This window comes from Mustela nivalis, assembly GCF_964662115.1.
Source record: "Mustela nivalis genome assembly, chromosome: 2".
Taxonomy (NCBI): Eukaryota; Metazoa; Chordata; class Mammalia; order Carnivora; family Mustelidae; genus Mustela; species Mustela nivalis.
Window position 1 is genome coordinate 161,921,654 of NC_139021.1, and position 27,317 is coordinate 161,948,970.

The 27,317-nt window shown below is 37.1% G+C and overlaps 1 protein-coding gene and 1 pseudogene across 2 annotated transcripts in view; both read right to left on the minus strand.

The window, feature by feature from the left end:
- Nucleotides 1-288: 288 nt before the first annotated feature.
- PCGF6 (polycomb group ring finger 6) overlaps nucleotides 289-27,317 on the minus strand; it is a 30,844-nt gene continuing 3,815 nt past the window's right edge. The window contains exons 7-10 of the mRNA XM_082722498.1: nucleotides 22,421-22,448; nucleotides 13,614-13,712; nucleotides 6,416-6,502; nucleotides 289-1,495 (exon numbers count right to left, since the gene is read on the minus strand). Coding sequence (XP_082578624.1) covers nucleotides 1,439-1,495; nucleotides 6,416-6,502; nucleotides 13,614-13,712; nucleotides 22,421-22,448 — 271 coding nt within the window. The 3' untranslated portion in view covers nucleotides 289-1,438. The remainder of the gene's footprint in view (nucleotides 1,496-6,415; nucleotides 6,503-13,613; nucleotides 13,713-22,420; nucleotides 22,449-27,317) is intronic.
- Nucleotides 23,957-27,317, minus strand: LOC309860387 (small ribosomal subunit protein eS12 pseudogene; annotated as a pseudogene). Its single transcript has one exon. The product of its transcript is annotated as a small ribosomal subunit protein eS12 pseudogene (transcript).

Below are 27,317 nucleotides of genomic sequence, written 5' to 3' on the forward strand. Positions count from 1 at the left end.
CCAGTGAACCACTAAACCTGAAGGTAGTCTTGGGGATCCCTGACACAGATATGTTAACGCGGGACAAGAATAAAAATAGTAAGTAATTTGGGCAAGAAACATTTAAGAGGCAATGAACTCCATGGTTGCTATTCTGTCCACTCTCAGGGAATAGCACCTGGTAAAATCAGTGAAGATGTTTATAAAATATCTGTTTGATGGCAGTTTAACTTTAATTTGGATGCCTCACCTCTTAAAGAATTTTGGTTATTTTTCCTTCAATCCACAATAAATATAAACATTTCAGAATAGGTTAAAATAAATTTTTATTAAAAATTTTTATTAAATGTTAGAAGAGATTTATATACAATTCACAAATTCTTTACAAAACAATTGCCAAACCTTATTCATTTGTAATTGTTTCTGTGCAGACTTGGAAATTTTATAGTGAAATAGGGTCTATAAAATATATTTTTTAGAAAGCATCACAATGCTAGTTTTAGGCAAAATAACATTTCAAACTGAAATCTTTGCATGTGAGTGAACTCTCAAGCACCCGTATTTTTTATCCCAGTGACAAAGTAATGGGAAAATGAACATTAAATTGACTGAGGAAACAATGAATAAGTATTCTGTAAACTTGCAAATTCACTCAAGTTTATTACTTTCAGAAGCAGTGGCATTACAAGGTATTGACAACCAAACTATGTACTCAAATAAAATGAATGTTAATCAAGTTAACATTCAAAGAATAAAAATAATGTTTCAAAGAGGCACCCCTTGTTGTAAGATCTGTTAAAGAAGTCTCTAGCACACTGAAGGCTTATGGTAATAAACCTTGCAGGAGATAGTCTCTTCACACAGAATGATAATTCATCCCTTTTAGAAGTAAATATCATCTCTGTAGTAGTATTGCTGGTAAATGAAAGATACAAGTTCAAAATATGATGGTAACATACAAAAGGGGTCAACAGTTTTGGTCTTTGTCTGAGAGGTAAACTCTGTAGTTCAGCAAAGACTGGCTTTGAGTCTTCAGTACAAAAGGATGACCGTCCATCCATCCAACCGATACCATTCCAGAGGGCAGAATCCTAACCACCAACTTGAAAGGAATATGGCTCAACAAAGAAGAAAACAGTAACCGATTTACCTCAAAGATTAGGAAGCAAAATCAACATCAAAGTATTTGAAATCACAAGGAATTTAAAAATTTAATGCTTTGAAAATTTCCCCCTGAGCTATGGATGCTTTTTTATATAGTCTCTAGTAAAACAGATGCATTCTGTCATTCCAAATTGTACTTATAAATGCTATGAACCTTGGTGCTGAAAATAAGTAAGTTATGTCTCCAACAGCACAAAGTGGTCGCAATTACATGTTCTGTGGAAATCTTTGGTGAAATGCAATCCTGCAGAAGCCTCCTTATTTTGTTTCCCTCCTCCTAATGCTGCTAGAATCTTCAAGTAATTTTTAAGGGAGAAACTACAAGACCATAATGAAGGACCAGCAGACCATCCTGAAAAGAAAAAAAAAAGTGTTTTGCAGTTAGTTGAAAACCAGGTCTGTAAATGATTAAGTCAGATATGGCTTATTTTTCATAGCCCAACACTAATGTGAAATTCTTTGGTTTAAAAAAAATAAAGGGTTCAAGATAAATAAACCTGCTCATTCATATTCACCTCATCACCAAACATTCCCTGTCAGTGTGCCTTTTTAATGATTTTTCAGTATGTAACACATGCTCTTTTGCACCTAGAATACAGTAGCTTTGAGTAAGGGCTTGAGAAATGTTACTGTCTTTTTCTGAGATTCTATATCATATATGTATTGTTCCTCAACAACCCTGGCAGGCTGATTAATGGATTTCCTTTTTTCTTCTCACTTTCCAATCCAAACCACTTCAAGACTTTTTTCCCCACTGATTCCTAACACCATTTCGTTCCATCACTAAGCTGGCTGTATTGCAAAAATAATTACATTTCATACATCTTCATCTTCTTTTTGGAAATAAGAGAACTGTTGCTCAAGGAAAAGCCAGTTACTTTTTCAAAGAAACAGAAAGGTGACTAAGTCCTCTTCCTTCTTTGTAAATCACACATAAAATTCAAGTTAATAATGATAGCCGTTTGAAAAACTAATGGTCCCTAATCATTGTATTGCCAATTACTTTTGCTACTCTGACAAACTTTCCACACCTATAGTATACCTATATAACGGAAGGATAATTATAACCTGTAATATTGCAACATAGAACAATCAGCCTTGGAGCATCTTTCCAATACTCAATTACATATAAATTTTATTAGCAAAATTATAAGACTTGCGATTTCTTTAAAAAATCCAAATACCATTAAAAAAAGTTATGAAAAACTTAGTGAGTGGCCATGAAATGGCTATTAGTATTAATTTGGGGGTTACAATAAAACATTAATAAGTAAGCAAACTTACAAATATGGAATCCATGAATAATAATTACCAACTGTATATTCTTTCGCTCACTGTTAAGTCTGTACAATTCCTCCCTGTTGCTGCATATGATAGCTGTATTCAATTGCGTGTATATGCCACAATTTTTTACTCATTCTTTGTTGCACATTTGGGTTGCTCCTAGTTTGTGGCTATCACAAATAAAGGTATTATAAAGTATCTTGTACATGTCTTGTGGTAGACATAATATTCATTTTTTTTTAGAAAAATTTTTATTTACGTATTTGACAGAGATCACAAGTAGGCAGAGAGGCAGGCAGAGAGGGGGGAAGCAGGCTCCCTGCTGAGCAGAGAGCCTGATGTGGGGCTTGATCCCAGTATCCAGAGATCATGACCTGAGCCAAACGCAGAGGCTTAACCCACAGAGCCACCCTGGCAACCCTATATTCATTTCTATTAGATCTATACTCAGGAATCAAATTGCTGGGGGAGTGGGCTGTAGTAGATATTACCAGCAGAATTCGAAAGTGATGAGGTCAGTTCACAGTCCCACTACCAACGTATATAAATTCTAGTCACTCCACATCTACACTGACTTAACTCTGAGTCTTTTTTTCATTTTAGCTGGTTCTTTTGCATTTTGGTACGCCAATTTAGCCAAACTGGAACTATATGTCCCAGAATTCCCTTCCCTTTTGAGTTAGCCAGCAGAGATTTGTACAAGACTTGCAGAGTGGAAGGAGGCAGAAGCCATTACGTTCAGGTCAACACAGGGTGACCAGATGCCCGTCCAGCTTACACACAGCATTGGGGGTACACTGGCTCGAATTGTAGGTAGAGGGCAGTAGCCACGCCTGCAGCTAACTCCTCTTGCTCCCACAAGAGCTCCAGCTTCAGCCTCTCTGAATTTTGGGCCCAAACCACCAGCTTTGTCTTCAGATCCCACATATCACTGAAGATGGAAATGATGAGACACACATGCCCATTTCTCCTTCCAGGCTCCAATTTATTCTCACTATTCCCCACTTTCTGTCTATCTTTTCTACGAACTGCTGCCCTCTTGATATACAATGACTACTAATGCATAGGCAGTTATCTTTTCACACACTTCTTCACCAGCCCCCATGAATGTTTTAAGATATAATCCCTTATCCCATTCATACTGGCTCTGTATCCCAGATTGAATCCTAACTGTTAAAACAGGTAAATCTGGGTAAAGCACAGATGGATGTTCACTGTACTATTCCTGACTTCTCTGAAAGTTTAAAAACTTTCAAAGTACAAAGATTAATGTAACACCTTTGTAACCAGTACTCAGTTTTATTGAGTATTAACACTTTGCCTTGTTTCAAATCTCTTTTTAAAATGATAAAAATTTTCCGGATGTCTGGGTGGCTCAGTTGGTTAAGTGTCCCCCCTTTGATTTCAGCTCAGGACGTGATCTCAGGGTTGTGAGATCGAGCCCTGCATCAGGCTCTGTGCCAGCACAGTCTGCTTGAGGTGCCCTCTCTCCCTCCCCCCTTGCACACACACACTTTCTCAATAAATAAATAAATAAATAAAATCTTTAAAAACTGAAATATAATAGGGACGCCTGAGTGGCTCAGTTGGTTAGGTGTCTGCCTTCATCTCAAGTCATGATCCTAGGTCCTGGGATTGAGCCCTGAATCAGGCGGAGCCTGCTTCTTCCACGGCCACTCCCCCTACGTGTGCAAATGCACTCTCTCTCTCTCTCTCTCTCCTGTCAAATAAATAAATAAAACATTTTAAAAAACATTAAAAAAAGTGGGGCACCTGGGTGGCTCAGTCGGTTGGGGCCTCTGCCTTCGGCTCAGGTCACAATCCCAGGGTTCTGGGATCGAACCCTGCATTGGGCTCTCTGCTCAGTGGGCAGCCTACTTCCTCCTCTCTCTCTCTGCCTGCCTCTCTGCTTATTTGTAATCTCTCTCTGTCAAATAAATAAATAAATAAATCTTAAAACAATAACAACAAAACATAAAAAAGGGGGCACCTGGGTGGCTCAGTGGGTTAAGCCTCTGCCTTTGGCTCAGGTCATGATCTCTGGGTCCTGGGATTGAGCCCCACATCAGGCTCTCTGCTCAGTAGGGAGCCTGCCTCCCCCTCTCTCTCTGCCTGCCTCTCTGCCTACTTGTGATCACTGTCTGTCAAATAAATAAATAAAATCTTAAAAAAAACAACAGTTGTTTCCTTGTAAACAAAACATACACCTTTCAGGGACGCCTGGGTGGCTCAGTGGGTTAAGCCACTGCCTTTGGCTCGGGTCATGATCCCAGAGTCCTGGGATCAAGTCCCACATGGGCTCCTTGCTTGGCGGGGAGCCTGCTTCTCTCTCTGCCTCTGCCAGCCCCTCTGCCTGCTTGTGTGCTCTCTCTTTCTCCCTCTCTCTGACAAATAAATAAATGAAATATTAAATAAAAAACAAAAAAAACAAAAAACAAAAAAACATACACCTTTCCTATGATCCAGTAATTTCACTTCTAATTATTTGTTCAAAATAAGTGAAAGCATATATTCTTTAAAAAAATAGTTAAAAAAGACGACAAGAGAGTGCTGTGAAGTGTGTAAACCTGGCGATTCACAGACCTGTACCCCTGGGGATAAAAATATATGTTTATTAAAAAAAAAAAAAAATGACAAGGAGGAAGAAAAGAAAAAAATTATATACTTGTATAAGACTGTTTATAGCTACTTCCTTTGTATTAGCCCAAAGCTGGAAATAGCCCACATGTCCATGAATAGGAAAATAATAAAATATGGCATATTATACACTGAAATACTTTGCAACAATAAAAAGGAACAAGTAGCATGTAGTATGATAGCTACATGCAACCACACAGGATAAGTTTCAAAATGCATGGTGAATGAGGGGTGCCTGGGTGGCTCAGTCGTTAGGCGTCTGCCTTCAGCTCGGGTCATGATCCTGGGGTCCTGGGATCAAGCCCTGCATCGGGCTCCCTGCTTGGCGGTAGGCTTGCTTCTCCCTCTCCCACTACCCCTGCTTGGATTCCTTCTCTCTCTGTCTCTGTCAAATAAATAAATAAAATCTTAAAAAAAAAAAAATGTATGGTGAGTGAAAGATGCCAGACACAAAAGAGTTCATGTTCTAGGATTCCACTTATATGACATTCTAGAATAAAAAAAATTAATCTATGGTAAACATAGCTGCAAATATTTATGATTTTGGGTTAGGCAATGGTTTTTAGATATGACAACAAACACAGAAGAAACGAAAGGAAAAATAGATAAAATGGACTTCATTCTAATTTAAAACTTTTGTGTTTAAAAAAATAAAAACTTTCGTGTTTCAAAGGTCACCACAATGGAAATGAAAGGACTACCCACTGAATGGGAGAAAAGTTTTACAAATCATATCTGATAGTGATGGACTAGTATTTAGGACATATGAAGAACTCTTAAAGCTCGATATAAAAAGACAAAAACCCCAGTTTTTAAAAATGGACAAAGGATCTAAATAGAAATTTCTCTTAAAGAAGATAGAAAAATGGCCAATAAACAATGAAAAGATCCTCAACATGATTAGTCACCAGGGAATGAAATCAAAACTACAATGAGACATCACTGCACACCCAACAGGATGGCTGTAATAAAAAAAATAGGTAGTAAGTGCTGGCAAGGATTGAGGGAAACTGGAACCCATATACGCTGCTGGTGGGATTATAAAATGGTGACGTTGCTTGGAAACAGTCTTAACAGTTCCTTGAAAGGTTAAACACAGAGTTACCATACAACCCAGTGATTCCACTCCTAGATGAACACCAAAGAGAGATAAAAACATGCCCACGAAAAAAGGTAGAAATAGGAGGAACAAAAGAGCTAAACCATATAAATTGTTTAGAAAAGTGCCTGACACACAGGAAGCATTTGATAAATATTAGCTTTACTATTTATAGTCCGAGCAATGCTGATAACATATTTTTCATTGAATAGCTTCTCTGCGGGCATAGGCATGATAAAGTGGAAGGGCTACCTGCATAGCTGCATCACCAATTGCACGTCGAATTTCCCTTAGAGTCTGATACTGCTCCAACAAGTGATCACCACAGATGATATCTACCTATGGGCAAATAAGAGTATCAAATTGCTTTACTGCTTCAAAAAACTGCATGAAAAAATTAAGAAAAACCAATGTAATTATTTCCAGACTAGATTTTGCTATTTTATTTTAGACTGATAAAACACTCTCAAGACAGATTTTAGAAACTTGCTACAAAAATAAAATGGAAGGAGCATTAGGAGACATTGCAGGACAATAGCACAGTACAGCAGATACTCAAAATGATTTCCTTGACTCTGAGAACAAGTAAAATCACATTTGATATATTCAGCATAAAGGTGGCACAGGAAGATACATTTTTTTAAAGTTCTATGATAAAATGATTAAATAGGTATACAATACTTAAAAAGAAAATCTCTAGTTATTTGAATAATTCCCTTATAAGGAATATCTAATTTTCCAACAATGGAGAGTCTAACCTTAACATTAAGTATACACTGAGGGATCTATTTTATGGATGCAATATCTTAGGATTGTTTTAGTCCTTTAGTAATATCAAAGCTCTGAGATAAATCTATTTTTACACTGGATGTTCTAGAAATAATGTTGTTGTATAGTTATATGCTATATATTAGAAAGATTCTAGTATACTTACTTCCTAAGGCAAAAATGCAATTTTCAGTCTTTCTTTGTCCTGCTATTGCCTTAAAATGGCGTCAGGTCCTCAATGTCTTATTAGTATAGATCCCTTCACTGGCTGCATCTCATAATACCCCTGTTTAGTTTATGACATGACATTTCTCCTTGTCCTCTAACCCTGAATAGATTATCACCTCTGCCTTTTATTTCTTCTTTCCCTTTCTTCTTACATGCGATCAGTCACCAAGTCCTTATGGCTCCCCACCCTCCAATACCTCTTAGAGTTCATATTATCCTTTCAGCTGCTGCCCCGAGGCTTAAAGCAGAAACCACACCACCTCCTAACCAGATTTCCTACTTTCAAATTCTGTTTACTCTAAAAATCGCACATACTGCCAACACGTTAATCTTCCTAAAACCTTAAGCATGGATGGCAAGAGCAGTGAAAGTAGTTGCATTTCACTGAGAAGCCACTATGTATACCGTATATTATACCACATAACCTGACATGTGATCTCATTTAATCTTCATTCTTATGAGCTAGGTATTATAATTCCCATTTTACAGACAGGAATACTAAGAGGTGAAGACATTTAACTTCCCTAAGGTCACAAAGCTAGCAAGTAGGAAAGTCCGGATCTAAACCCAGGTCTGTCTCCGGTCTATTCTTCTCTAAAGCCTACGTGCGTGTCAGGGGTTGGTGAACTTTTTCTATAAAAGGCTAGGAAATAAATATTTTGGCTCTGTAGGCTGTAGGATCTCTGTCATATCTACTTGATCTGCCACTATACAGCAAGACAACAGCTTATTTGGGCTGTGTTCAGTGAAATTTTATTTATAAAAACAGATGGCAGGCTACATTTGACCCACGGGTTATAGTCTGTCAACACCCAAGCTATATATCATAATGCATAAACACCAGTTAGTATCAACTTTTGTGTTTCACACTCAGTAGTTTCAAAATTGGCTGAGCAATACTTGTTTGAAAAATGACTTAAAAGTAGTGATAGTGTAGCTTGAGCACAGAACTTAGGTCCACGAAAAATTAAAGAACTTGGAAACGATCGCCATGTTCTGATTTAGTATTCAGCAACCCAGGGGCCATCACTCTTCGTGAGCTTCACCATATGGTCAAACCACATTAATGGTTTGGTTACTATATTTTTCAACTTAATCTTAACGCCCAGAAGTTGGCCAGTTACTAACATTTTGATGTGCACAGCCCTAGATCTATGTGACCATGTGGGTTTTTTTTTCTTTTTTTAATGGGATTATACCACACAGATTGTTCTACAACTTATTTAAAAAACAAAACAAAAACCCTTCATATGCCATGGATATCTCTGAAGTATACAGTTAGCTCTCTCTTTAATACCTACACAGTGGGGGCACCTGGGTGGCTCAGTTGGTTAAGCACCTGCCTTTGGCTCAAGTCATGATCCCAGGGTTCTGGGATCGAGTCCTGTATTGGGCTGCCTGCTCAGTGGGGAGTCTGCTTCTCCCTCTGCCTCTCCTCCTGGCTTGTGCTCTCTTTCTCTCTCAAATAAATAAATAAAATTTAAAAAAAAATAGCCACATAGTGTTACACTGTATGAATATATCATATTTTATGTACCCATTCCCTAGATAAACATTTAAATTGATTCCAATTTTACATACTGATTTTTTTTTTAAAGATTTTATTTATTTATTTGACAGAGAGAGATCACAAGTAGGCAGAGAGGCAGGCAGAGAGAGAGGGGGAAGCAGGCTCCCTGCCGAGCAGAGAGCCCGATGCGGGACTCGATCCCAGGACCCCGAGATCATGACCCAAGCCGAAGGCAGCGGCTTAACCCACTGAGCCACCCAGGCGCCCCTGATATTTTTTTTTACATACTGATTTTTAAAAGTCACCTGACTGTAAATATTTCATAAATTACCACTCTCAAACAGTTGGATCTCTGAAGTACCCACAAACATGATCCACATTTTTGGTAATCTGCTAGATGGACTCATGAAACACAGCAAGGGTACATGGCCAGATCAGTAAGGGTGAATGATGTAGGTGGAGTCTGGGTACATTCATGCACAGGCTTGCTATGCACACCCTACTGTCACCTCAGTTTAGGAAAAGATACACCCACAGCACTCCTCCAGCACTAGAAATGCAAGCAACTTGTACAACGTTTCTACCCAGGGAAGCCCATTTGAAGCTTGGAGTATAGATTTTTACTGAGAGCTGTTCATGTTGGCATTCTCTGCCTAGCAACCAGACTCCCCAAAGGAAAGCTGGTATTCATCACAGACCACTGTTTATACAGTCTAGGCACAGAGTAACACCCTTATCAGTTAGGGCACTTTCCCTGTTATTGTAGTGAACTTTTTGCAGGCCAAGTTCCTAGATGCCAGGCAAGGGCTAATGTGTAAGCAGGTCCTTCTATAGACAGCAGCTTCAAGCTGGCTTTATTAACTCTTTTCCTGTACAATCTTTCTACCCTCAGGCATATCAACTCTCAGAAAGGATAACTATAATATTTCTGAATCTCAGAGCAGAAATCAGAATGTGAGGGTAGTCTTAAGGCAAGAAAAACCTGTATCTTTTTATTTATTTATTTTTAAAACCTGTTTTTTGTTCGTTTGTTTTTTGTTTTGTTTTTATAAGCAAGATCACACTACAGGTTTCAGAATAGGATTTTTCACTGAATAAGCTAGTACCACACTTGTTCTTTTCTTTTATAGAAAGTTCTTTTTTCGTTGTCTAGTAAATTCCTATGTACCCTTCAAGTCCATTCTTTGACTCCTCCAGAGTTAAATCGTTCCCTCTTGTTGTGCTCTTGTTGCACTCACCATATCCTACTGTCTTTCAGTTGTTGTACTGTACATCTTTCCCACACAACCGAACCCCTAGGTGGCATCAATTTTCTGTCTCATCTTTGTACTCTTACGGCCAAGTACATTGATGCTCAATTTAATATCAATAGGTAATAAGTAAATGGCAGGGATACACCATATGATACATTACAGTCTGTTCAAAAATTGATTTGGAAACAATTTAATAGCAAGGCTAAAGTCATATAGTAAATAAGTAATAATAATAATAACCTATCTTTTAAGATATAATTAATTATGGCAGAATTAAAAACAAAATCTAGTATCACTTCCTTTATATAAAGAATTTTTAGTGATCAATATGATGTTTATTCTCTAAGTCTCATTTCATAAAAGCAAAGTAAGATCTAAGACCAAACAATGTACAAAGGAACACAAGAATAATTATAAAACAAAATAAAAATAAGGGCGCCTGGATGGCTCAGTGGGTTAAGCCTCTGCCTTTGGCTCAGGTCATGGTCTCAGGGTCTTGGGATCGAGCCCTGCACTGGGCTCTCCTGCTCAGCGGGAAGCCTGCTTCTCCCTCTCCCACTCTCCCTGCTTGTGTTCCCTCTCTAGCTGTGTCTCTCCCTGTCAAGTAGATAAAAAAATCTTAAAAAAAAAAAGACATAAATGAGTTCAAAACACCACTACCTCAACCACAGTTAATCCAGAGGCACTGAGATCTCTAAGTGATGCAATCTATTCAGACAATAACTGATTTGTAATTTTGAACTAACTTAAATCTCTTAAGAATACATGATCTGTATTTTATTATTTTTCAGAATTATCTTCCTTTTTAATTCTGATGTGCCACAAATAACTTTAAAGGTAGTTTAGCATTTAACAGTTGTATAGTCCCATCCATACCCACTGGTGAATAACCATAAGTGAATGTCACATATCTGTAAACAAAGCACACATTTCCTACTTGGGAATAATAAAGAAGGTCAGCACAGCAGGCTCAAGTGACTGGGTTGGCTGAGCATTTTATTTTGATTAACGGCTAACTAGTTCAATGTTCTGCTCATATTAGAAGTTCAACTCTTGTTTATTCTCTCTTGGATTTGGAAGGACTAAACAACTTTATTCACAATATCTGCATATCTGATAATTCTCTGTTCCATTATTTCAACATTTTGGTGAAACAGTAAATTATGAATGTTATCAGCTAATAGATTACCTGAATAGGAAAGAAATATTTACCTAGAGAGCCAAGAACTGACAGAAAAAATTAAATGTTGAAACAGATTTCATATAACTTTATCTCAAAATGCTAAAAGCCTTGAATTCTATGACATGGAAAAAAACCCCCACATTTTTACATAGTAAAGCCAATTTGGCAATTTAGAGGGGGTGAAGGGGAGGGGCAGGAGAGGGAGAGAGAATTTTTTTTTTCTTTTTAAAGTATTTTATTTATTCATTTTTTTAATTTGGCAGATAGAGGGAGAGCACAAGCAGGGGGAGTGGCAGGTAGAGGGAGAAGTAGCTCCCTGCTGAGCAGGGAGCCCAGGGCACAACTCAATCCCAGGACCCTGGGATCATGATCTGAGCTGAAGGCATATGCTTAACCAATTGAGCCACCCAGGCTCCTCAAAGGAGAATCTTAAGCAGGTTCCACGCCCAGCACAGAGCCCAGCAATGAGCCCACAGAGCAGGCTCCATGCCCAGCACTGAGCTCATCCCACAGCCTGAGATTGTGACCTGAGACAAAATCAGAGTCAGACACTTAACTAAGTCACTCAGGTGTCCTGCAACTGCATATCTTAAAACACCAATGTAAAACTTTTCTAAATGCTAATTGTGTACCGATCAGTATCTAGCCATAGAAGAAATCATCTATATCCTAATTAAGCCCTCTTGAGTGGTTCTTCTTAGATATTCTATATAATCAGGTGCAAGTCTTCTGACTTCTGTTTTTAGAAATAATAGACTATTATGGGATCACTCACTGTCTCTAAGCAGCTACCTATCTCTGTCTAAAAGATGAGGAATAATCAAGCAAGTTACGGCTACAAAGTCACAGATAAGTCATTCCAGTTTTTAGTTGCCAGGAGATACTGTCAGCATTATGTCAAACTCAGTAAGAGAAGTCATATTTCTCTGGATTAGACATTTATTTCGTACCTACAAATACCAGTACTAAAAACACTATCAAAATTTCAGCCAATTTTAAAATATGTTAGGTGAATTAACAGCAAATAGGGGTTTTAAATAAAAATTATTTTATGAAATTTTACACATAATGGATACTAAGAAAAACCCCTTTAAAATTTAAGTAATAAAAAAGGGGGGCGCCTGGGTGGCTCAATGGGTTAAGCCTCTGCCTTCAGCTCAGGTCATGATCTCAGTATCCTGGGATCGAGGCCCCCATCAGGCTCTCTGCGCAGCCAGAGCCTGCTTCCCCACCTTTCTCTGTCTGCCTCTCTGTCTACTTGTGATCTCTTTCTGTCAAATAAAGAAATAAATTTTTTTAAAAAATAAATAAATAAAAGGAAAACTAGGGACACCTGGGTGGCTCAGTTGGTTAAGCGGCTGCCATCGGCTCAGGTCATGAGCCCGGCATCCTGGGATCGAGTCCCGAGTCGGGCTCCTTGCTCGTCGGGGAACCTGCTTCTCCCTCTGCCTCTGCCTGCCACTTTGTCTGCCTGTGCTTGCTCTCTCCCTCTGACAAATAAATAAATAAAATCTTAAAAAAAAAAAGGAAAACTATGTGCATTGTTATTGGCCCTCATTCTATGTTATGTTCAACAATACATGAGGTTTGAGTTCCCACCTTATAACAAGAACAAATTACATAGCCAGAATGGGAGGTTATTTTCTTTTCTTTCTTTTTTTTTTTCTTTTTGGGTGGGTGCGGAGCTTATTTTCCATTGCTCAAAAACCAAATAGGGCTCATATTAGACAGCTATTTCACTTTTCTAGGTGTCTTGGAGCCAGTTTGCTGTAAAGATGTCCTCTAAAGATGGAGCACCTGGGCGGCTCAGTGGATTGGCCCTCTGCCTTGGGCTCGGGTCATGATCCCAGCGTCCTCGGATTGAGCCCAGCATCAGGCTCTCTGCTCAGCAGGGAGCCTGCTTCCTCCCCCTTTCTCTGCCTACTTGTGATCTCTGTCTGTCAAATAAATAAATAAATAAAATCTGGGGCACCTGGGTGGCTCAGTGGGTTAAAGCCTCTGCTTTCAGCTCAGGTCATGATCCTAGGGTCCTGGGATCGAGCCCCACATTGGGCTCTCTGCTTAGCGGGGACCCTGCTTCCTCCTCTCTGTCTGCCTGCCTCTCTGCCTGCTTGTAATCTCTGTCTGTCAAATAAATGAATAAAATCTTTAAAAAATAAATAAATAAATAAAATCTTAAAAAAAAAAAAAAAAAAAAAGATGTCCTCTAAAGAGAAGTGGATGACTAACAGATAATCTGTTATGCAAGTACCAAAGAGGGGAACTGAGGCTCCTATCTTCAGCTTTTCTCTGACACTTACAGGTGGTTATCAGTAGCAGCGAGAAGCAGACAGTCAAATGTGATTCAATAGGGGCTAGAATCACTGTACCAATATTTAATGAACATTTACAATATCTACATATCCTAAAACAAAAGCCTTGGCATGAAATCCAAGAGACAGCTCTTTCTTCAATATGCTAAAGGTGATCTCACAACTTTATCTGTCCTTTCACACACATGTACTCTACCTGACAAGCTGGATCAAGACCCATTTTTCTTCTGAGGAATTTTTCTACATGCCCAATAGTTGCTTCTCCTGAAACTCGGACAAACTTCTTCTCCAAGGGCTACATAAATAAACATAAATAAATATTTTCAGAATAAATATGCATAAAACATATAAATAATAAAACAAATTTTATAGCAAAGATGTTTAACAGATTTATGAGAAAAACTACTATGAAATTTGAGCTAATTTACCTATCAAAGAAAAAAAGAATTTTTGCTTAGCTTCCCCTCTCTGAAAAGTAAATACTTTTTAATAGAAAGGCTTACTGGTTTATTTTAATACCTCATCAAAAATAAAATTTAGAATAAAATTTAGTGACAGAGAAAGAATACCTAAGACTAAATTATGTCTGAAACAATCTAGTTTCTTCAACAAAAAAAAACTTCAAAGGAAAAAAAAAAAAGGAGGACAAACTTCTAGACTAAAAAAGATACAAGGAATATAACTAAGAGATATGCCAACCAATTACAATGTATGCATCTTACGTGGGTCCTGATTTAAACAAATCTATAGGGGCGCCTGGTGGCTCAGTGGGTTAAGCCTCTGCCTTCAGCTCAGGTCATGATCCCTGGGTCCTGGAGTTAAACCCCACATTAAGGCTTAGCAGGGAGCCTACTTCCTCCTCTCTCACTGCCTGCCTGTCTGCCTACTTGTGATCTCTGTCTGTCAAATAAATAAAATCTTAAAAAAAAACCAAAAAAAAAAAAAAAACCAAATCTATAGAACAATTTTCATGAGATAATCTTGGAAATTTAAGTAGTATGTGCATATTTGATTAAGGAATTTGATTAAGTTCATTTTTAAAATTGGAGTATCATTATATTTGTAAAAAGTCCATATCTTTTAGAAATAAATCTATTTACTGACAAAAATGATACAGAGTCTGGGATTTGCTTTAAAAGCATGAGAAGTGGTGAAGATAGAGATGAAATGAGATTGGCTATCAGTTTATAATTACTGAAGCAGAGTTGTATACACGGGCATTCATTTTACTATTCTGTCTAGTTTTGTATAAGTACGAAATTTTCCATAATAAAGGGTTTTCTTTCCTTTTTTTTTTTTTTTTAAGATTTATTTATTTATTTGACAGACAGAGATCACAAGTAGGCAGAGAGGCAGACAGACAGAGAGGAGGAAGCAGGCTCCCTGCTGAGCAGAGAGCCCGATGTGGGGCTCGATCCCAGAACCCTGGGATCATGACCTGAGCCGAAAGCAGAGGCTTTAACCCACTGAGCCACCCAGGCGCCCGAAGGGTTTTCTTTTTTTAAGTGGAAAATAAAAAGATTAATATCGAGACATATGTGGCCGGAGTCTGATTCAATGGTCTAACGTGATAGGTAGAGAGGCCTCAGGGTTTTAGAGCAGAAACTAATGCTTAGCCAGCTACTTCTGTCTCTGAGGCAATTTTTAAGGAGGCTACTATCTAATACAAACAAAAAGCTGAAGTAATCAGAACTAAAAGGCTACCTTTTAGGAAAACATGAGCAGTGTTTTTCAAAACTGAAAGAGATGGAGCCCAGAATAACTACCAGAGGACCTAGACAGGTCAGGCAAACACTTGCTCCATATAACAGCGCTCAGCTTTCCTACCCGTAGTTTGGTTTCTGAAGATCTTTCCTTACAATAAAGCTATCTCAAAAACAAACAAACAAACAAACAAACAAACAATAAAGCTATCCCTTCTTATCACAGTGTATGTAGCAGATAGCCTGAGTGTTTAGTCCAGACATTCCAGAAACAGACTGCTTGGCTATAGGTCTTGGGGTTCTGCCATTTTCTAGCTATAAGTCTGTATGCAAGCTGCAGAACCTTTCTGTCCCCATTTGTAAAAGAGATAATAGCATCTATTACATCTCTTATATTTATGAAGAGGAAAGTGAGTTAATGGATGCAGATACCTATTAATTCCTGACATGTAGTTACTACCTGCGTACTGTGACCATTTTACTCTTAATGTAAAATAATTGGACTCTTATAGAGGGCTTAATAATCACCATGGGATATTGATATAAACTAGACAAAAATGGCCAAGTTTCATGTTCTTTTAATGGAGGTACAGGAATCATCTCACAAAGCTAAGGCAGTCTCACTGAGGAGGAGGAAGAGCCATCCCACCGGTGCAGTCCCCAAGAAAATACCTCATTGTAGGTGGCAATATGAGAATCCCATCAAGTTCCTTAGGAAGCCGCTACTGAATTATCTAACTACGTCTGTCTGGCAACCAAGTGCATTTCTGAAGGTTAATTTCCTGGGCTTACCTCTGGTATACCAGCAGAGGACAGTCCATTTTCCCTTATTTCTAAATTCCTGGTGAGCACCTTACCCCAGGTGTTTGTTAAAATTAATCCATCTTAGCTAAAGTTATAAATACTGTACTGTTTAGATAATCCAGAACAGAAGTATGACATGTGCCAATACCTGGAAAAAAAAACTGGTCTGGGCTTTCAAAGCTAGGGTGGCTAACCTTAGTCCTCATGCCCCAGGTTCAGAAGGTAACTGGATTTTCCCCCCATATAATTCACATCCAGTTTTTAAGAAAATAATTTGTCTTTTGTTTTGTTTTTCATTTAAAGCTCTAAAACCAGGGGCGCCTTTGTGGCTCAGTGGGTTAAGGCCTCTGCCTTTGGCTTGGGTCATGGTCCCGGGGTGCTGGGATTGACCTCCACCTTTGGCTTTGTGGGGAGCCTGCTTCCCTTCCTCTCTTTCTCCTGCCTCTCTGCCTACTTGTGATCTCTGTCAAATAAATAAATAAAATCTTAAAAAAAAAAAAAAGGCTCTAAAACCAGTTCTTACCTACATAGTCAACTCATTTTTTTCTGCTACACCTAACAGCCTCCTACCATCTGCAAATAAATAAGAAAAAAAAATCCACAGAATTACACTTCTTTGAAATTAACTGACAACAGTCTTCCCTGCCATCTATAGCACAAAAGGTCAAGTTGATAAAGTTGAGTAAGATAGTTTAGGATCTGTAGGGAGATTTAAAAGACATCTGGTTATTTTCTTGCTTTAGATAATGCATACTTCTAAAAAGAGATTTTAAAAAGAAGGTATCAACTCATAATTATATTTTACTTTGAAAAAATTCCATCTCTGTCAACTGAAAAGGCCTAGAAACAGTTAAGAACCCAGTAACTGGATGAACCCTTGGTAGCCAGACTTTGATTTTTAAAAACCACCAAAAGAAACCAGGACACCTTGAAGAAAGGACTAATTCCATGTCTGGGGGTCAACAGAGGTACAAGTTGAGCATGAAACACCTCGTCATATCAGATAGCAAGAAAATATTACAGACTATGATATCGAAGAAAGGCAATTTGAACATCAATAAAGGAAAAAACTGAAACGGGCTTATTTATTTTTTTTAGAAGTAAAAATTTTTTTAAAGATTTTTAAAGTCTTTTTGAGAGTGAGAGAGACAGAGATAGCGACAGAGAACAGGAGCCAGGAGAGGGAGAAGCAGGCTCCCCACTGAGCAGGGAGTCGATGAAAGGCTTAATGAAATGGGTTTAAATCACAAATATCTTTAAATTCATGAGTTCATATTAAAGTAAAAGCAAAAACAACAAAACCTATTTGTGGTCATGACTGCAGTATGCTAATGAACCAACTCACTACTTTGGACTTGGTAAGTAAAGAGAAAGAATCAAGCATCTATCCTGCTTTTCCTATATAAACTATACCACTGGCTAACCAAACAGACAAAGGGAAGTTTCTCTTTATAGAAGTATTTCAACTAATAAAAGAAAGAATGATAGGGGCGCCTGGCTGGCTCTGTTGGTGGAGCATGTGATCCTTGATTTTGGGGTTGTAAATTCAAGCCCCACATTGGGTGTAGAGATTAGTTAAAAATAAAATCTGGGGGGCCTGGGTGGCTCAGTCATTAAGCATCTGCCTTTAGCTCAGGTCATGATCCCAGGGTCCTGGGATCAAGCCTCACATCGGGCTCCCTGCTCCGTAGGAAGCTTGTTTCTCCCTCTCCCACTCCCCCTGCTTGTGTTCTCACTGTGTCTCTCTCTGTCAAATAAGTAAATAAAATCTTAAAAAAAATAAAATATTTTTTAAAAATCTTAAAAAAAAAAAAAAAAGAAGGAATGATAGCAACATTTTCCAAACCCTATTTAGTTAATGGGCTTAGTCATTGAGCACCAATGGCTGCTAACATTATAAAGAGGCCCAGACAACCAGATATTCTGTGACTCTAGATGGAAAGAAACACCATCAACTATGAAGTAGCCTTGCTCCCCTAAAATCAAACCTTTCTGATCAACACTCAGACTTAACTACCAGTTAGTTTATGGGAAATACAGAAGACAGAAATGCATGCTAAATTATAGTGGGGCAATGCAACATCAAAACCCAATCTGAAAAAACAAACAAACAAACAAACAAAAAAACAAACCCAATCTGTGGAAAACTGTAGCAAAAAGACTCAATTTCAACAATGAATTAAAAGAAAAAAGAAATGGAAAACCTATAGATTTGAAGACTTATCAACCAATCACAATATGTGAACTTTACCTGGATCCTGATTTAAAGTGTTAGAGAAAAAAGAGAGAGAAAACACCCACTGTGATTGAGACAATTTAAAATTCTGAACACTGGGTAGATATTGGACAGTAAGAAATCATTAAAACTTTTTCATTCACCATCCCCAACCTTTTGAAAAATGACTAACTTACAACATTGTAAGAGCACCAGGAAAACCCAGATAGCTTTCACCTAGTTTGCAAACTGTTAGTATATTGCTATATTCATTTTATCTCTTTTAATTTATATGTATGTATGTATAAGTGCATGTTAATGTTTTGTTGGACCACATGAGAATTATTTGAAGACAGATATTTTACCCCATACATATTCGCAATTATCTTTTCAGAATAAAGAGATTCTCCTATATAACTACAATATAATTAACAGGAAGTATAAGGACTATTCAGGCAATTTAACATTAATACAACACAATCATCTAAAAAGTCCAAATTCCTTTATAAATTGCCCTAGTAATATCCTTTAAAAATTGTTCTTATGTCCTGAAGGCTCTCACACTGCATTTTGTTGTCATGTTTCTGTAATCTCCTTTAATCTAGAATAGCTCTGCCACTTTATTATCTCTGATCTCTCCACTTTATTATCTCTGCCACTTTATTATCTACTGACACTTAAGTACCTTTTTTTTTTTTTTTTTGGTTATGACACTTTGTCATAAAAAAAGAGACTTTTAAGAATACTGCAATATTTACAAATGGAGTGGCAAATGCTGGGGATTTATTTCAGAAAAATACTAGAAGGGAAATGGACAGAGGTATAGAAGAAATAAAATTGGCCATTAGTTAATTGGGAGAGCTGGGTGATGGGACACAGGGAGGTTCTACTTTTCACTATGTTTATAATTTTTCACAATTAATGGGGTGACTGGGTAGCTCAGTCAGTTTAAGCACTTAACCCTTGATTTTGGCTCAGATCATGATCTCAGGGTCATGAGATCCAGCTCATGAGGGGCCTGCTTAGGATTCTTTCTCCCTCTATTTTATTTTTTCCACAAAAACTTTGTTTTATTTTTCTTTCTTTAATGACAGCCCTAAAAACAATGAAATCATTTTCTGCTGGGTAAGAAAATAGAGGCAATTCGTGAAATTTGAAGATTTACTAGATATTTTCTGATATCAAGGAATTTCAAAGTATGATAATGGTATCATGTTTTTTAAAAATATCTTTTATCTTCTAGGGCTATATACTAAAGTGTTTACAAATGAAATATGTCTGGGGTTTGCACCAAAACAAATCTGGGGAATGACCGCTAGGAAGTAGTTGCAGTGGGAAATGGGTGTGGTATATTTAAAACAAGTTTGTTCTTGAGTTGATAAAGCTAGGTGATAGGCATATAGGAGTTTGATTATACTATTCTCCCATAGTTTTGAGACATGAAGTTTTCATTTTTTTTTTAAAGATTTTTATTTATTTATTTATTTGACAGACAGAGATCACAAGCAGGCAGAGACAGGCAGAGAGAGAGAGGAGGAAGCAGGCTCCCCGCTGAGCAGAGAGCCCGATGTGGGGCTCGATCCCAGGACCCTGGGATCATGACCTGAGCCGAAGGCAGAGGCTTTAACCAGCTAAGCCATCCAGGCGCCCCTGAAGTTTTCAGTTTTAATGGATGATACAGCTATTAATTTGAAGGCCTTATATCTGTGAGAGATGAACCTCTTTCAGAAACAAATGATTCTATTAATTCTGCATTTTGTGATGATTTTTACTTTTCTGAAACAGTCTTAAACTTTCTTAGTTAATAGATTGGCAATATTACTGTTTTTCTTTTTATTCTGTCATTTTAACAATTCTAGTTATAGCTTTTTTTTTTTTTAAAGATTTTATTTATTTATTTGACAGAGATCACAGGTAGGCAGAGAGGCAGGCAGAGAGAAAGGGGAGGGAAGCAGGCTTCCTGCTGAGCAGAGAGCCCGATGCGGGACTCGATCCCAGGACCCTGGGATCATGACCTGAGCCGAAGGCAGAGGCTTTAACCTACTGAGCCACCCAGGTGCCCCAATAAATAAAATCTTAAAAAAAAAAAAAAAAAAAAAAGTTCCCACTGGATCTTGGTTTAGTTACTTTTTAAAAATTTAATAGCTTTACTGGGATAGAAGTCATGTATCATTAAATTCATCATTTTAAAGTATACAATTCAATGGCTTTAGTTTATTTAAGCAGGCTTGTACAACTCATCACCACTACCTAATTTCAGAACATCTTCATCACCCAAAAAGAAACTCCACACCAAAGAGCAATCACTCCCAATTCCCCCTCTCCCCAAAGACGCTGGCAACCATCATCTATAGTATTTACTGCTTCTGTGAATTTCCCTGCTCTAGACATTTCACATAAATGGAATCATGCATTATGTGGTCTCTTGGCACCTGGTTTCTTTCACTTAACATAATATTTTGAAAATTCATCCATTTTGTAGCATTTAGCGTACTCCACTCCTTTTTATTGCCAAATAATACTCCACTGTGTGGCAATATCATACTGTGTTCATCCATTTACCAATTGATGGATATTTGGGTTGTTTCCAATTTGGGGTTATTCTCTCATAAATGTTTATTTTTCAACTTGAATCCAAATAAACACCATACACTGTAGTGAGTTATGTCCCTTGAGTCTCTTTTAATATGTTCTACTTATGTTTCCTCTTCACCTCTCCCTTTTATTCCAAAAAAACAACTGTTTGTGCTGTAGCTTCCCACTGTCTAGATTTGGCTTATTATTTTCCTACGGTGTCATTTAACATGTTCCTTTGTCCCCTGGATTTCTTGTAAATTAGTAATTAAATCTAGGGAGTATGATCAGCCGCACATTTATTTTGGCAAGAATACTTCACAGGTGGTATTGTCATATTTTTCTAATGTGTGACTATTAGAACTACATAAATATTCTAGGTCCATATGTGCTTTTGTGGAAGCAACAGGTTAATATTTCAAATTAATGTCTAGTTCTTTCTTCACGAAGTTTTTATACTCTTTTGGTCTGTGTGGCTACTACACGTCATTTGACAAACATCTTTGGCAAACTCTAGGATCATATGACACTGTACTTGTCCCATACGAGAAATTTATATGCTATTTTCCCACCCACCATACTACTAGGGAAAGAACTCCCTTATCACCATAAATCTGATATTTGACAACTTAGAATAAATTCAAAGTTACCAAACTTAACACTGCATTCCCTCCATCCCACTGATCTCTGGGAAATGTCTATAATATACTTCATCCACAGAAGTACCCATCTATTCCTACATTTTAATCCACATCTCTAAGCCAATATTGTATTCATAAAACAGTATACCCAACCAGGTATAATTCACCCAAATATTAGTACAGACTTTGAAAAAGTGTCAAAAAATCTACACAGATCAAAGTCAGCTATTTCTATATATTTACAGACCCAAGTAACTGTAAGGCCTGATTTAGCCCTTTTCAAAAAGTTACCTTAAAAAAAAAAAAAAAAAAAAAAAAGGAACGTTACCTCTTCCCAAATGACTCGTACTATAGGAGCAACACTGGGTATAACGGGGCCTGTGATAATAGAGGCTTTAAGACAAACTCTGAACTTAGGTACATTAACAAAGGACTTCATTCTTACCTCTAAAATTTTAGTAAATGATTGAAGCAACAAGTTCGGGCAGGTTTACCTTGAGCCCAAAATGTTACATGCAAGTAAAAATTTAAGCTCATATTTAACTCTGAATGCCAACTATGCAAAAAATGCTTTGAAATATTTTTTTAATATTTCATTTATTTATTTGACAGAGAGAGACACAGTGAGAAAAGGAACACAAGCAGGGGGACTGGGAGAGGGAGAAGTAGGCTTCCAGCTGACCAGGGAGCCCAATGCAGGGCTTGATCCCAGGATCCTGGGATCATGATCTGAGCAGAAGGCAGATGCTTAACAACTGAGCCACCAAGGCGCCCACTTTGAAATATTTTTTAAAGTCACCAAATTATCACAGTATTTGGTTTTAGAGTTCTTAAAATTTCTCACTTGTTTACTTAGACCACTGTCCTGAATTAATAACAAATCCCTACTTAATAACTCTTTTCTCATAAACTTATTATGAGAGCATTACTAAATGTACTTCACATTTCTACAACTTTTATTTACAAAACTGTATTGTAATCGAAAACATTCTCCACATGATTGCTAATCTGACTCTGTAATTGTGGACTACAGGGTCCTCCTGTGAAGTAAATAAAAATAAAATACCTTAAAATGTCCCGTGCCTTCATTAGCACTGAAAAACGAAAGCAAAATTAATCAACATTTTAAACTATACATTAAATCATATAACACAGAAAAATAACATCAATATAAATATTTGAGGAACATCAGTTTAATTTTAAAACCTAACCCTTTAAGAAACAAATAAATGTAGTTGTCATTTCTGCCACCTACTGGTAAGGCAAAGGCAGTGTTACCTACTATTCTACACTACTTTGTATACTTCCAGGAGTTACACTACTTTGTATACTTCCAGGAGTTAAAAGTATATCCTTAATATTTAGATTTTCCACACATGTAGCATTCTAACATTTTCCAATTTAAAGTAAAACTTCTTTCTATTATAATTAATGTGTCTTTTTCTTTACAGTAACCCTTACAAAATAGATTTCTTACAAGAAGTCTGCTAGATTGCCTATTGTTTTACTTATAGCAATAATGGGCATGATTTACTCAGTTTGCTCTTTACCTTGAAGTACAAAGATATTTCTTGGTTAAATCAATTATGTTTATGTCATGAGGAGACAAGGGGCACTAATTTTTGTTGGGCATCTACTATGTACCAGGCATTATAGTAGGTCTTCATAATAGGATGCATGTTTTTCATTTAGTCCTCATAAAGCCCTGCATATCAGGTATTAGTATTCCCCTTCTATAGAAGAGAATAAAGCTCAGAGAGGTTTAATAACTTGCTTAAGGTCACAGAGCTATTAAGTGATAAAGCTTCCAACTCAGGTTTATCTAGCAACAAAACCCGCATTCTCTCTTCCCTATCATGTTGTGAAGAGGAGGCCAGATCACAATTGCATCAGCTACAGCATATTCTTATAATACAGATAAAGAAATATATTAAAATATAACATAGAAGCTATATTATAAAATATTACATTAAGATAAATGTTATATATGTGGCTATACTAGAAACCTAAAATATATAAGCTTAGAGTTGTAATATTCTATTTTTTTACAAGAATTATCTTTATAGAATCCATATATGGTCATCTGGCTTCTGCTTAGGCATCTAAAGAGATAGAGAGTTTATCTGACAAGTCAGTCCGTTCCATTTGTGGGCAACTTTGTTAGAATTGCTTGCTTGCACTGAAGCAAATATGTTTCTCCCTGTAACTTACGCCCGCTAATCCTAGTTCTGCCTTTTGGTAGTCTTATGAACTAGACTCAATCTTTCTTTTATATGATAGCCCTCTAAAGATCTGAAATGAACTTAAGGGGCTTATGACTGTTTTCACTTTTTCAGATTATTTTTGTTCCTTCCCTTACCACATATGCCATGGTTTTCAAAACTTTTATTGTTCTGGTTACACCTTGGCTTACCATCTCTCTTAAAATGTAGTGCACAGAGTTGAACATAATACTCTAGCTGGATTAATACAGCATACAGTTGGCTATCACCTCCCTGGTTCACTAAATGCTACTGAGTTTAAGACTGCATGAAATTTCTGCTCTATCACATGTATGTCATGTGAGTCCATTTTCCACACTAGACACATGTACAAATTACAGTACCACAGACTACTTTAACTTTTATTTTTGAATGACCCTGGATTATTTCAATATTCACATATTGATAATAGTTTAGACATGGTAGGAATACCATAAGTTGATACTTAGAACAATCTTGTTAGTTGCTATTATAATCTTCAATTCAGAAATTCAGAAACTGATCATCTTCTACTTTACTCACAGAAACTAAAGAACAAAAAAGGACAAGTACAAGACTATCTAAAGATCACAAAACACAGCATACCCAGTTTGGGGGGGTGGGGAATCTAACTTCACATTCCAATAGTTGAAAAAACACTGTTCACAGGCTGAACCTACCTCAGTTTTTTTGCTCTTCCAACTTAAGTGGGCTCAAAAGCTGGACCAAATTTGCTTTTGTACTCGCATCAGGTTAAAACTCCTCTGCCACTTGCCCTGCCGTGAAAGAGCTGTCTATGGGCTACCCTCAGGAGCCTGACTTTGTGGTAACATAAAAGCTCTTCCATGTAGTGAACTCGGGGGACTGGTGACTTCAAAAGGATTCTTTGCCTCTGGAAGCTTTCTTTCAAAAGGACTCCTTGCCACACTGGAAGCTTTCTTCCCCTCAACCAGTTGAAAACAGATAAAGAGCTATATTATAAGTTAGACTACTCATCATAATCAGCCACATAAAAGGCTCAATTCTTGCTTTTTACAGATAGGGAAGCTGAAGCTCTGAGAAGTTAAAACTAAAAGTTCCATGAGGGCCAAGGCCATGGCTGACTTATTCAAACTGTATTCTCAACAACTAGCAGAAGGCTGTGCTGGTACATATAGCAGGACCTTAACAAACATCTTATGAATAAACAAAAAGCAACTTGTTAGTGATTACAAAGCTAGATAATAGAGAAGCGAGGATTTAAATCTAGATCCTTTATTCCAAGTAAGGGCTCTTTTTTTTTTTTTTTCTTTCTTTTTTTGGAACAAGAACCAAGTTTTTTATTTGTTCATTTCTTATATTTGAAGTATTCGTCAATGACATCCTGGTCCAAGACTCTTTGCCATAGCCTTTAACCACCACACAACTGCAACCAACCACTTATGGGGTTTTCCTTCTCTGTCAATTTTATAGAGGCCCACCCATTCCCCTAGCTTCTTTCTGTCATCAGCCTTAGTTAGGCTGATTTAGTTTTCGGCATAAGGGGCCTCCATCAACTTGACATACATAGGCTCATCACAGTTGGATGCAAACACAAAAAGATGGGTTTGGTGCTTGTCTAAGGTTTTGGCAGTTTTGTAAATTCCACATGCTTAGGCCAGTATGGGTGAGGGCGGTCTTCAGCACCTCTTGTAAAGCAGTATTAATGTCCATTATACTTCCAGCAGCAATGCTTTTCTCGGCCTTGGCGGTGGGTTTCGGGTGAAGCTAAACTGAGTCCACCTAATCCTCAGCCTCCTGGCGACTGGCAGCAGTGAAAGAGCATGAGGGCTCTTTTTTCTATAGGACGGGATGTACTAATAATATAGTAAGTTTGGTAAGTGGTAATGACAGCCTTGAGTACTGTGGTCAAGTCTCACTCATTAGGAGAGCCTGCCATGATTAATTATTGATTTCTGCAGGTGGGTAAAAGAAGAGGCAATGGTGGCACATCCATCACATATCTGCTATCTTTGCATCCTTGCCACTTTTCAAAAAATGTATTAAAAAACCCAATCATCAGTTCTTACCGTGCATTGTAGGAAATGTTACATTTCCCAAAATATTTTTTGGAAATATAAATTCCTTTCAGGTTTCAAATTTTAATTTTACTTATTAAAAATCAAGTTACATTGTAAAAATTCAAATACAATGAAAAGAAAGACTCTTTCCCATCGTAGACTCACATACTAGTTTCTGGCAACTAACTGCCATTAACATTTTCTTATATATCCTTTCAGGAATGGTCTGTGCATGCAAAACATATGTCTACACACATCTTTTCCATCATTCTCTTTAAAATAAATAAGTAAGCAGAAACACACTATGTAGTCTCCTCTTTTGGAGACTGTTCCATATTAGCACGTACACTATCAGGCTAACACACAGCGTTAGCTAACACACGCTAACACTCATGTGCTATATACCATTATTTAACCAGGTCCCTTTTGGACATTTAGATTGAAACACACTCCTTATTATCAGAAATTGCTGGTTTAAAGTCTGGTATTACATAGTTTCTGTTCATTCTTCCAAATGGATTTTTATTTCATTATCAACCATTACTACGTGGGATTTGTGTAGGCAGGAGAAATGTTTCTGGCCTCTTAGAGGTCCTTAATATCAGCTGATAACAGAGTGACTACATAAAAAGATAAATACAGTACAAGCTGAATACTAGTAAGTGATATAGGCAACCTAGCATTATAAGGTGGAAATAATTAAAAAGTAATCATCAGTGACATAAAATGGGAAATCCAAATTTAAAAAAAAAAAGCACTTTACTTTATTCTGCAAACTAAGTATTCTGAAAACTGCAGTTTGATACATGCCAACTCTGTGATCAGGACAGTGTTTAACAGCGTTGCAATATAACAGAGTACACCATATGCTACATATATCTTTTGAAAGAAGCAATTCATATGAATTAAAAGGATATCCAACTACTTTAAAAAACAATTTGGCAAAACCAAGAAAAGTTAAAACAAACATATGCTAAGACTCTGCAAACATATATTCTTAAATAACTATCTTATATATGTGTGTGTGAATAGATATATATAACATATATATGGAGATATGTATACAAATACATAAAGTAACATTGTTTATAATAGCAAAAAAAAACTGGAAACAAGTTAAATGTTCAACAGTACAAGAACAGATAAATTATGGTATGGCAATGGTGAAAATGAATTAACTAGAGCTACACATTTCCACACAGATGAATCACAGAATGCTGAGTGAAAAAAACAAGTTGGAAAAAAAAAAAACAAGTTGTAAAACACTTACAACTTATGAACACTTACAACATATGATACTATATGAAGTTTTTAATGGACAAAAGCAATTCTACATATTACTTAAGCATTGATACATGAGATAAACATATTTTAAAAATCATGGGAATACCAATCATTACTTTTAGGAGAGTGGTTATTAACCTCTAAGGTGGGGGGAGAGGGGACGGTGAACAGGAAGAGGTAGCCGAAGGGCTTCCAGCATACTAGCATGGGTTATTTCTTAAGCCAGATGATAGTGATACAAGTGATTATAGTACTATTCTTTAAGTCATGAATATTTCAAGATTAATTTTTTTAAAAGGACATCAGAAGAACTTGATTATACCTGAGTTCAGGATGATTTTGTAACTGCTGGGACTTAACAAGTTCTTTATTTTACAGTTAAGAGGTAGAGTTTTAGGGT